This window comes from Halyomorpha halys, unplaced genomic scaffold (genome assembly GCF_000696795.3).
Source record: "Halyomorpha halys isolate HHAL.00 unplaced genomic scaffold, Hhal_1.1 Scaffold863.1, whole genome shotgun sequence".
NCBI lineage: Eukaryota > Metazoa > Arthropoda > Insecta > Hemiptera > Pentatomidae > Halyomorpha > Halyomorpha halys.
This window is the reverse complement of record NW_027105160.1, coordinates 45,496-58,284: the sequence shown is the minus strand read 5'-3', so window position 1 is coordinate 58,284 and position 12,789 is coordinate 45,496. Positions and strand designations below refer to the sequence as shown.

The 12,789-nt window shown below is 32.7% G+C and overlaps 1 protein-coding gene across 4 annotated transcripts in view; it reads right to left on the bottom strand.

The window, feature by feature from the left end:
• Positions 1–12,789, bottom strand: part of Prosap (prosap) — a 101,358-nt gene that overhangs the window by 83,701 nt on the left and 4,868 nt on the right. For 2 of the 4 annotated variants that reach the window (XM_067048957.1, XM_067048965.1), the window contains exon 2: positions 8,508–8,525. The exons of the other annotated variants lie outside the window; for them this stretch is intronic. In XM_067048957.1, the coding sequence (XP_066905058.1) occupies positions 8,508–8,525 (18 nt within the window). The remainder of the gene's footprint in view (positions 1–8,507; positions 8,526–12,789) is intronic. 4 annotated transcript variants of the gene reach the window in all.

Below are 12,789 nucleotides of genomic sequence, written 5' to 3'. Positions count from 1 at the left end.
GCGCGGGTATCGAGGTGGAAGGAACGGTTAGCGGTCTACGATTTCAAGATTATTCACAAGAAGGGTGTAGAGAACGCGGTCGCGGACTGGTTGTCCCGGGATTTGGTGGTGAATGCGATCGAAGATGGGGAAACCTCCGCGGAACCATTCGCATTACGGTATCTCCGGGAATGGGCAGAAACCGGACCGAAAATCCCGTTGGTGCAGAACGAGCCAGAGGGGAACACAACACCGACGGACAGACCACAGGAACTCCCGGAGATAGACGATATTATTAATAGCAAACGCCACCAAATCATTATAAGATCGAAACAGGACCCCGGGATCGAAACTAGGGCAAGTACTTACGAAGGACTTTCGACAGTAGTGGTTCGCACGCCCGCATCGATAGACGAAAACACATTAGAAAACATATTTATCGAAATCACCAACCCAGGACGGCATTGTTACGTTTACACCGGAAACAAGTTGATAACGGAGAAATTGAAACGGTTATGGCGACAAGAGAGGATAGGGGTGGGGTATTCGCTGACTAGGTGTCTTAAACAGGTGGAAACGATCGCGGAACCTGAAGGGCAACTGAGAATCGTTAACGAACATCATTCGGGTAAAACGAATCACCGAGGGATTGAGGAAACCCTTCGCGCGATTAAACGGCTCTATTTTTGGAAAAATATGGGGAGCATACGGGATTGCATAGCGCGATGCGAGGTCTGTCAACGAGCGAAATACGAGCGCCAACCACCGGTAGCAGAACAGGTCGTTACTCCGACCGCAATCGAACCGCTACGAGCGATACAGGTCGACGTCTATTCTAACGACGGTCAGTCGTGGTTGACGGCGATCGATCCGTTTAGTAAAATCGCAATGGCATACCCGATTGAGGCTAAAACCCCTCGAGCAGTGTGGGAAGGCATTTTGCAATGGTGCGCATTCTACGGCGTTCCGGACGAAATCGTCTCTGATTGCGGCAGGGAGTTCGATAACAACGTCATTCGCGATGAGAGCAGAACATTGGGCATCAACTGGCGTTTGAACACTCCACATCATATCAAGGGCAGGGGGGCCGTGGAACGTCTCCACAACACTCTTGGAGATCATTTGCGACTTCTCAAGCTAGGACGCAATCTCGACCCATTTGAGGCTAAGCCGCGCGCGATCATAGCATACAATAATACGATTCATACGGCAACGGGACTGTCTCCCGTCGAAATCGTGTTTGGTCACCGCCGTCGGGATAGAGGGGACCTCATTACGGTCAACAATCATGACCTCCGAACCGGACTCTCGCAAGCGTGGGTAGAGCGCCGAGATACATGGGCGAAAGTGAGGGAGAAATTAGTACGTGAAAAGCAAATCAGGGTGGGTAAGGCGAATGACAGACCCATAGTCTATAGGAAGGGACCGTTGACATTGGGAACCGTAGTATACAGAAAACTACGGACAGCTCGCACTAAAACAGCCGCGCGGTACGAGGGCCCGTACAAGGTCGTAACGATCCGGGAGAATAATTTGTACACAGTCAGGGACTTGAACTACCCGTTTCGCCCACGCACGGTACACCTTGAGGAACTTCGAGTGCCTCACGTAATACCTCAGAGCGAGCCGGACGGCGGTGCTCAGCCTGGACCATCTCACAGCTAGAATTTTTTTTTTGTTTTGTTTTTGTACATATAGGTTAAGTCTAGGCTAAGTTAAGTTGCTGTATATATAGGTTAAGTCTAGGTTAAGTTCCATTGTTTTTCTGTGAAGTGCATACATGCAATACTTTTTTTTTTTCTTTCTTTCTTTGTTGTTGGTTTGTTACATTCTACTATATGCAAACAGTGTATTAGTTTAGTTGTCTTGTATTTATTTTAGTTCCTCCATACGAAGGAACTGGAGGGAGGGAGTTAGCTGTATATATGGCCTGTAAATAATAATATAAACCTGGTATTAGTAAGATTAAGTAGCTTTAAGTTTATCAACAACCTGTGTCTATATATACCAGAGGAATCTGATAATAAAGTTAGTTGTTCAGTAGCTGTGTGTTGTTACTCTGCCCGAAACCCTTTTTATTTTAAGTGATATTGTCAGTCTAATCGTAAGTTATATATATAATGATCTAACGATGAACTAACACTCAGGAAGGCCAAATTAATGTCAAACATTTATTTCGCGTCGTACAAAAGACAATTATTTTGCAGTAATAAAACTTTGTATTTAAGAGTTTCTCAAGGAGGGAATAACGAATGTTCCTACCAAAAATACAACAGTTATAAGAATATAATAAAGTCATGTACTTATTAGAACAAGAGCCCAAAAGGAGAAAAAAGGCAGTAATTTCACCAGAGTTTCTGATTACTTTAATCAAAACTATGTATAATTAATAGTCAAAATTCATGAGTCCATCAAGTACAGTCAGGGGGAATACAAATGGCAGCTGTTTCAAAATATTAAAAATATTAATTTTTCATTCGGAGCTCCTATATCTTTAAAATTATCAAACACGCTAGAAAACACCATTTGAAGTAGATTAAATTTTCTAAAACATGAGCTCTAAAAACCATTCGACTCACAGATGTCTATTAGCACTCAAATTAAAGCTAGTTTAATGCAATATAAAGTAGTTTATTATGTTAATCTTCCTAGGATTAGTAGATTGCTCAAATAAATTGATTTAAAGTAATAGTTAAATAATCGATAAAATTTCATATAGAAAAGTTATATTCATATGCGAATATCATAAAAACTACTACCCCCTACGAAGATACGTGACATAAAGTAGTAAATAATAAGTTAAGGTTCCATAGGTGAGATATAGATTTCTCAAAATAAATTCACTAAGTATTGATTTTCCAATACATTTTTATGAAATGTTGCTTTGTAAAAAACTATATCTCAGGAACTATTGAACATAAATAACTCTATTAAGACTCAAATTGTGGAAGATTAACTCTACTTTAAATGATGCTATAAAGCATAGGTTTTCTAATGCTGTTGGTAGTTTTAAAGCTAGAGCTCCGAATGAAAAATTAATTTTTTTAAGGTCATTTTTTATTCCCCTTACCTATACTTGGCAGACTCATCAATTTTGGCTAGTAATTATAGATATTTTTCATTAAAGTAATAAAACATTATGGTGAAATAACTGCCTTTTTTCTCCTCTTGGGTTCTTGTACTATATGATTGCGACCGGGTGAGATTGGACACGCTTAGCTGCCTTCCACATTCCAGTCCGTAAACAACTGTCTCTATTTCTCCATTTTTTAAAATTAATAATAAAATTCTTTCGTAGTTTTTTACATTTAAGCATTCGTTATTACTGTTGATAATATAAAACGGCTAATTACTTCAAATAAACCAAAATTAATGGTATTTTAGAGGAAGATTTTTTCGAAAATTTAAGCCCCATCAAACTATTTGAATGAGAATAAAACCTTGCTGATATTAGGTATCACTTGATTGTATACTGAGTTCAATTGAAATGTCAGAACGATGAGTTCAAAGTTAATCGACCGATATTGATTTAATGGAAGTACAAAATAAAAAGAAACATAAGAAAATAACACATAATGTAAATACATAAGATATAGTACTGAAGAAAATGAATAATGTAATATTATAAGAAAATTGAAATTGTATATAATAATATAAAAAGAACAGTAATAATAAAATTAAGAATGACAGAGCAAAATAATATATATTTTTACCATACCTATATTATTTTCCTCTGTCCTTTGTACATGTACAAATTGGAAATCATTAAAAATTGAAGTAATATAACAATTATATATTCTTAATTTTAATTTTACTATATTCCCTTCATATTATTACATCATATGAATATTAGATTAATATTCTTATGATATTACACTATGCACTTTCATCAATACTACTTATTTACCCTACATTATCAATTAAAAAAGGAAAGAAACTAAAAAAAAAAAAAATGTACCAATTTGAAATTATATCATTGAATTTATAAATAAAAATGAATATGTGATTAATTAAATATGAGAGTAGAATAAAAAAATGAAAGAAGCAGATATAAAGTTATATAAGCTAAGAGTATTAAGTAATATAAATAACAATAAAGTTTGCTCTACGCTTATATAACTTTATATCTACCTCATTAATTTTGTTATTCTACTCACATATACGTTTTTCTTTATATATTTTTTATATTATTTCAATTTGAAATAATTTTAAATTTGACTACAGTTTTTTTAGTCAATTTCCATATCTATATTATTTCTATATTCTATATAGTTTCAATATTCTTGTAATATTATACTATTCATTTTCTTCAACAATATAACATTATCTGCTATCTTTTTAAGTTTCTTATTATTCTGTACTTCCATTTAATCAGTTTGGTTGTTACCACTAACTTTTCACTAACGGTGTGTTCCACAGACCGCACTCCTAATCATTTTCAAATGTTAAGAGCCAAATGTTCCGCCACATCCGTTAGTTAGCTTATAGTACAAGAGCCGGGAAGAAAGAAAGGCAGTTATCTCACACCAATTTTTTATTACTTTAATGAAAACTATGTATAAGTAATAGTCAAAATTGAAGAGTCTGCCAAGTATAGGTAGGGGAAATAAAAAATGGCGGCTGTTCCAAAACCTTAAAAAACACTAATTTTTCATTCGGAGCTCTATATCTTAAGAACTACCAAAACACTAGAAAACCTAAGAGCACATTATTTAAAGAAGAGAGACAATTTGCTGAAATATTAGCCTTTAAAGAGCTATTTACGTCCAATAGTTCTCGAGGGATAGCTTTTTAAAAAGCAAAATTTCTTAAAAATCAACTGAAAGATTAGTAGTTAGTTAATTTATTTTGAGAAATATATATCCCAGGAACTATGTGACCTACAGATGTCTATCAGCACTCAAATTAAAGCTAGAATAATGGACTATAACGAAGTTTATGACCTTTACCTTCGTAGGAATAGTTTTCATGATATATGCTAAAATAAATTGATTTATAGTAGTTCGGACAATAAGTTTGATTTATGAAAAACTTCATTTCAGAAACCATTGGACGTACAGATGTCGGCCAGCGCTCAAATTAAAGCTAGTCAAATTTACTATAAAATAGTTAATAATGTTTATCTTTGTAGGACTAGTAGTTTTTATGATATTTGACAGAATAAATTCACAAAATGTTAATTTCTAGTTGTTTGTATAAAATTTTGGAATTTCGAAAAAATATATCTCTAGATATACATATGTCTGCCAACACTCAAAATAAAGGGAATTTAACTTACTATGAAGTAGTTTATGACACTTATGTTCGTATGGGTAGTAGTTTTTATGGTATTCACATATCAATATAAATTTAGCAAATGAAAATTTGTCCGAACAACTATAAATCAATTTATATTAGCAAATTTCATGAAACCTATTACTCCTACGAAGATAAACATCATAAACTACTTTATAGCTCATTAAACTAGCTTCAATTTGAGTGCTAATTGACAGCTATACGTCAAATGGTTTTTGAGATACAGATTTTTCAAAATAAATTCACTAACTACTGATCTTTCAGTACGTCCCATACAACATTTTTATGAAATGTTGCTTTTTAAAAAGCTATATATCGAGAACTATTTAACGTAAATAACTCTTTTAGGGCTCATATTTTAGCAAATTTGCTCATTTTTGAATGACGTTCTCTTAGGTTTTCTTGTGTTTTTCCTACTTTTTAAGATATAGAGCTCCGAATGAAAAATAGTAATTATGCATAGTTTTCATCAAAGTAATCAAAAATTTGGGTAAGATAACTGCCTTTTTTCTCTTTTTGGGCTCTTTTACTATTATCTATTGATGGTAGCAGCTGAATTGCTTACATGAACTAAAATTTGGAATAATTTCTTTCCTTTGATTTTTTCATAAACATTCTTGTAAAATTGAACGCTCTAAATAGTGGTTTTAAGCAACTTAGAACATAAATAACCTCTTGGATTGATTTTTATCACACAATTTCCTCGATTTGAAGTAAGTTCTCCAATTTCCCAACTTTTCTGGTTTCCGAATTACTGAGGAGGTGAAGTCAGCCCTTACTATCCTCCCCCTTTGTAACATGTCTGTCAGTGAAGGTAATTTTAAAAAAAAGACACATTAAGAGATAAAATGCATTTTAAAGAAAAATCAACTTATTCAAAAAAGTCATTTTTCGATAAAGGAAATCTCTCAGGCGTTCCCGAGCCGTCGACGGATAAACAGGAGCAAAATTGATCGTATTAAGACTAAAACATGAAGAGTTCACTTTCTTAGGGCGTTGCTCGAACCTTCTCTCCCGCGAATGGCTCATCGCACCTAATCCATTACTCCTTTCTTCGGATTCCTCCCCTCCGGAAGGATCCACCCCTTGGAAGCTGTCCAGGTGGCCCCATCCCCAGTCATTACCCATTCACACAGGACCGGATCCCCTTGGTCTGTGCTGCGGAGAACAATATGCACAGTCTCTAGCAAAGGTATAGTCACGCTCTCTCCTTCACTAGCGAGTAATTAACTCGAGCAAATGAAACACAACAGATAATTAAAGAAAAGAAGTACTACCTAAGGAGTAAAATAAAAACAAATATATCCTGCACACTTAACACTTTTAGGAGTAACTTGGATCTGATTTGTTTGCACTCACACTCGAAACCATAGTCCTGGACCTTCATCACTGCTATCACCTAACGAACTCTTGAGATATCGCCTAAAACTTCACAGAAAATGTCGGATACAATACTTTACAACCGAATTCATCAAATATAAAAGCAACTCATTTGATACTTCATATTTTATATTAGTAAAAAGTTCTAGAAATTCTACATCAGGAAGAAACCATTTGAGGCGAATTGAAGTAAGGTTCCCATGGCTTTTGAAATGAAATACGTTTAGGGAAATAGTTTTTCCATATTTGCAACGTAAGCGATTTTCCCCAATACAAACAATATTTATAGCCAATCAGTATTCAAATAAAAAAAAAAAAGGAAGAGATAACGTCATAAATTTGCAAACAATGAATGACCTTTGCTAAGAATGTGGCTAATAAAGCAGTAAATCATAGGTGGATATCTTCCTTGTTGAATTGTAACCTCTCCCCCCATTCCAAAAAAAAGATGAATTAATCATTAAAGAACTGATTTCACTTGTCGCATGAATTAATTGAGTTAATTATGAGTTAATTTACAGACATTTTTGGTAGTTCTTAACATGATAAACCGCCTAGGGTTCATTCATTAGTAGTAAGTACTTTAACACAAAACTGTTTAAACATTTTTATAATGACGATGTTACTTTTCTCTTGTTTGGAATACTTTTTTTTAGATCGGTAAACTTCAGAGAATACATTTAATTTAGATCTGATTTTTTTTTCAAAAATGAACAATCTAATTATTTAAGGCAGAGAAATAAAGCAATATCAGGAACCTGAATCATATTGAAATAAATTGTATTTATGATTCCAAAATTATCATCTTGATATCAATTTTTTTTTTTTGTAAACATACCTTACCCAAAACACTAAACAGTGTTCATTTAAATTAGTTGTTTTATTGATTTATTAAAACTCCAAACTGTCACTAATTGACAAAGTATCAAAAACACATTTCAGTCTATACTGAATGTGCTTAGAAGTAGAGAATGAGATTTTCGATGACGTGGAAGTAGAATTTTTTTTATGTAGAAACATTAACTTTTACAACCCAATAAATAGTTCCCACATTTATTAAAACATATCTGAAGAATATTTATGTTTACAAAATATATACGCAAACTTATTCTGAGAAATCATCAAACATGCTAAAAAACCAAACTTTTATCCTTATCGAAGGATGACATTCCAGGAGGCAAGATGTACATAGTAGTAGTAGTCCAAATTGTACATAGGATGTCGTATCTTTCCCTTTATATAAAACCTTACAATACTTTGTGGACGCATTTTGTAACTGAGGAAAATACGTTTGCGCCTTCGTAAGCGAAATTAGAGGTATTTTGTAAAACTTACAAAAGTTTAATTATGCATTAATTTCCATTTTCCACGATCTTTGGAAACAGACAAATGCGAATTCAAATTTGTTCCTAGACGTCTAAAATATAAACGCTCTTAAATTACTTATAATTCTTTTTTTTTTTAATTTTCTGCTTGAGTACAAAGCAAAAATATTTAAATGTTTTAATAAATACTCTTGGAAATTAATGAATGAATGCTAGAAATGAACTAGTAACAGCTTACAATTTAATTTTTTTTTAAATCTCCAATTATATTTCTTGCAGGTCATTGAAGACATTTGTTGTATTTCTCATCAAAAAGGAACGAATGACCAATTTGTCTATGCTACTAAAATGATGATTATACATAATTGAAATGCAATATGAATAGTATCATTTAAATATTTGTGAAACACAAGTGAACAGTGTAATGCATCGTGAGTGCTTTTCATGCTACATATATCCATTCGAACATTGGACAATAACATTCCGGACAAGACACAATTGTTGCATGTATTTATATTAAATACATACCGTAAACCATGAGACGACCTATGAAAAAAATAAAAATATTAAAAAGAAATAAACAGAATTAAAAAGAAATAAAATGAAGTAAATAAAATTAGTTTAGAGAAAGAGTAATAAAAAGAAGTTGGTTGGTTTACATTTCAACAGCCAAATAAATTATTGAGAATATATATTAATGAACATGAAAATAAAAACAAAACTATTTCCCGAAAAACACTAAATGAGCAAACTTTTAAAACTTCGAATGCCCAAGTAAAAGTAGTATAAGTAAGCCTAGATCGGTGATTCCCAACACATTTCTGAGGGCAGAACCCTTTTGGTACTTGTAGAAAAATAGTGGAACCCTTTTGGTAGAAGTAGGTAAATGGCGTAACCCTTTTTGGTATTAGTAGGAAAATGGCGGAACCCCTACATCATCAATTGATACAAATAGTGTTAAATATTCTCTTTTCAGCAAAAGCTAAGAAAGGCAAGGATACCTACAGAAAACCTGTACAAATTGTATAAAATCTGAGGTTCCAAACTGGGTTGATTTGACGTGGAATAACCCATCCCTAAATTATTTCGCGTAACCTCGGTTGGGAACTACAAGCCTAGAATATAAGGGAATTTTTCCACAACTGAAAACCAGTAGGACATTACCTTTTCGTTTTTGAAAATATATCTGCAAATAAACCAACCAATTTTTAATAAATTAATAAAAAAGAAGAAGATCAGAGAAGAAGAAAATATCTTAAAATAAATATAATTATAAATAAACTAAACAAATTAAATATTATGATATAAAAATAAATATCATAACTTTATATAATGTTAAAAGTAAATTAAGACTAAAAATAAAAATATAATAAAATAAGAGTAGAATAAAGAGGAAGATATTAGAGAGAGCTAGGGTCCAAGGGTGATTGCGATTGGCTGGCGGCGAGGGGTGTTTGAAGAGGTTGCCATGGCGACCCTCCCTTAATAAAGATGTAATCATTGCTGCCAACCTACGGACCATAAACATTTGCTGGTGGTAAATATCCAGAAGGCATCTCTGCTAGTTGATTAACAAGTCTGTTTTTGTTGACACTAATGACGCAGTTTTTACAAATAGTCAACTTAAAAAGCTTTTAATATATGTTTAAGCACTGCAACTTCTGACAATTTCCTTCAGAGAGGCAACAAACTCTTGGTCTTAGCAAAGATATTCTTTTGTAAGAGCGATCATAAGACTGCTCAGTATTTTCTCCAAAGGTTGCTGCAAACGGTCAAGCATTCTTGCCACCTTGAAACAAGTGACCTCAAATTTATAATTATAAAGAAAAAAATTGAGATTTAAATAATGAATAAACCGTTCTTTAAGGAAAAAAAAAATTACGCCCAAGTGAACAACTGTAATAATAAAACATTAAAATAGCAACTACGTATAAACCGAAGATACAATAAGAAATTAACGTACAAACATGTTTTTTTTTTTTAAATTCTCAGAGTATTTTTTACAACTATTTTTCTGGCCAAAAATGTAACTATTGCGCATTATTGCAACTGGAATCGCGAAGAGGCCTTGCCTGGACTGCAATCAATTTTTTCAGGGACAAGCGGATTCTTGGTTTGCCTTTGTGTTGCAAGTTTCGCAAGACTTCCTCTGCCTACATCCACACTTGGCCTTCCAACGTTAAATAACAATATTCATCTCAATGTCCTTCCAATTCCTAACATAATATGTAGTTAAATATAATACAAATTCTACATTGTTATATTTTAATGAGTTTCGGAACTTACATATCTCATCCCCATACTTCTATTATTTAAAAAATATTAATCAATTGACACAGTGATATTTATATTCCATAAAATATTCATATTTTATATTGGTGTAGTACCGTTAATTGGGCAAAAATCTGGCGGTCGAGCGTGATTCTGACCAAATAAGCTCCTTGTACAACCGTTGGTTTAGTAACAGTACTCCCTAACAAAGTATCTTCATGGGTTTAGCGTTAATCACAACCTTCTTGAGTTGTAAGATTAAATCTGAAGCGGTACGGATTTATCTGTTTTGTGATTCATATTTATTTCATTTAAAACCTTTTTATTTTTTTTTTAATTTATTTATTTATTGATATTTACAACTGTATAAAAAAATACAACAAGTAAATTTGATCATAATGACATAATGATATGATCCAAGATGTAGAGAAACTACCCAGTAGTAGAACTCTAAAAACAGTTTACAATATAAGGTCACGAGGGCATCTTCTTTTCAGGCGCCTCGGAGGATTGCCAGGAATGGAAGAGGAAGCATGGTTAGAAACTAGTGGGTTTGGGTGGTTAGGGAGTTTATTATGGAAGGAATAATATCGGGTTCGGGCTAAATCGGTTACATAAGGAACATTTAGGTCTTTATGGATGGTTTTATTTAAAACCTAAAATATTAATGTGAGTAAATTTTACTCACATGAAGTAAAAAATAATGAAAAAATACAATTACCACTCAGGCAACATTTTTAGAAGTACTATCATTAGTCTGGAAAGTATCAGCTTAGAAAAATAACGTTTATTAGGAGCTTGTAGGTTTTGAATTTTAAAAAGAAAAATGAGTAAAAATTATTACTCTCGTTTAGTAATAATGGTGAGTAATATTCACTCAAAAAGTAATACATGGAAGTTTAAACTTTTTCTCATACTATAAAATGTATAATGAAATGTTATTATATTTTTAATAATAGCATAAAAATAATTTGCTTGGTCTCAGGGGCGATAAGCAATATTTCATTATTTTTTCCTATAGGAAAAGATAAGCAGTTGAATCAGTAAAATTGCGCCATGAATTGTTTTTCACTATTGCCTTTTTTCTTAAAACAAACAATGTAAGTAAAATTTACTCATGGTTAATATTACTGTACCAAGAAGCGAGGTTAGGATATCAGCTTTTGTATCGTAATAGTACAACCTATTACCTTAACTTTATAACGCCTTATCTTGATAATTTCTACAATGTTCATAACGAAATTACTATTATGTCATTTATTAGATATTGTTGCCTGAAATACGACACCTTGGCTCCATTTCTGATCTTATTTTTCTGAAACTACAAATTGAACTTTGTTTTATAAATGAAGTCTCTCGGGTTTAGAACATGACAAGGAAGTACAGTTTCTAAATCAAATGTTGCGCAAGGAGGTGATTTGGTAAAATTCACGTTTAACAGCTGAAATCCCAATTAACGTAAGTACTCACTTAAGAGAGAGTCTGCCCCAGGAGAATTGAATAACTTCACCTTATTCACTCAGCTACCCCGCATCCCTTATGAATGTGCTTACTGCTTTTTATTTGACTGCAATGTTAGATCGAAATTTTATTTATTTTATTATATCCTCATTTCTCAATGTAAATATTTTGATTATGTTTCTTTTGATTAAGCTTTCTGTTGATATTTTATTATGTTTTATTTATTTACATAATTTTTTATTTGTAATGTTCTTATGAATGAGCTCATCTATTATTGTACCATTACTTATTGCCCAAGGAGGTTGTGGCAGATTGTAATACTTAGGCATAAAAACAACAAATACAAACAGTTTAAAAAAAATTAAATTTAATTGATTATTGTAACAACAGCTTAGTTAGAGGATCTAAAATTAAGTTTTATAGAATCTAACACAATGTGTCGAGTGACAGATATGTCGTACCTAAATCATTAATCATTAATATTTTAAATTAGAATGAATGACTACATTTATATTGGACTAATTAGAATTCTCGAAGTGCTAGACCTTAGATTTAAAAAAAAAACAACAATCGAAAGGAATAAATTCATTCCTTGTCCAGGAAGCAGACTTATTCAGCATTCTTTTCCAGAACATCCTTTTCGGTCTAATTGGAAGACAAATGGTTTAGTCACGTCTGCTCAGGAATTCGAGGCTGAGGAATCTAGATTCTCGGTTGCTCAACTTCAGGAATCGATTACAAAGAGGTCATCGATTCATAATCGAAATTTTACTCAGTATCAATAACGTCCCCAATTTAGATATACATCACAAAGAATGCTCCATATAAATGAATAGATTATCTAACCGAAATTTATATTAATTTACATTCTAGAAACAAGTTTACAGTAAAGAACAAAAAATATAAACAAGCTGCAGTTCAATCAAAAATCGAGATTTCACTACCAGTTTTGCCTTATAATCAACCTCAGAGCATTCCCGTAGTCTTTGTATTATATTTTAGTACAAATATTGTTTCCCATAATCTGTTCCTCGTTTTTTTTTCTTCTTTTTTTGTAACAATTAGAGGAAATATATAT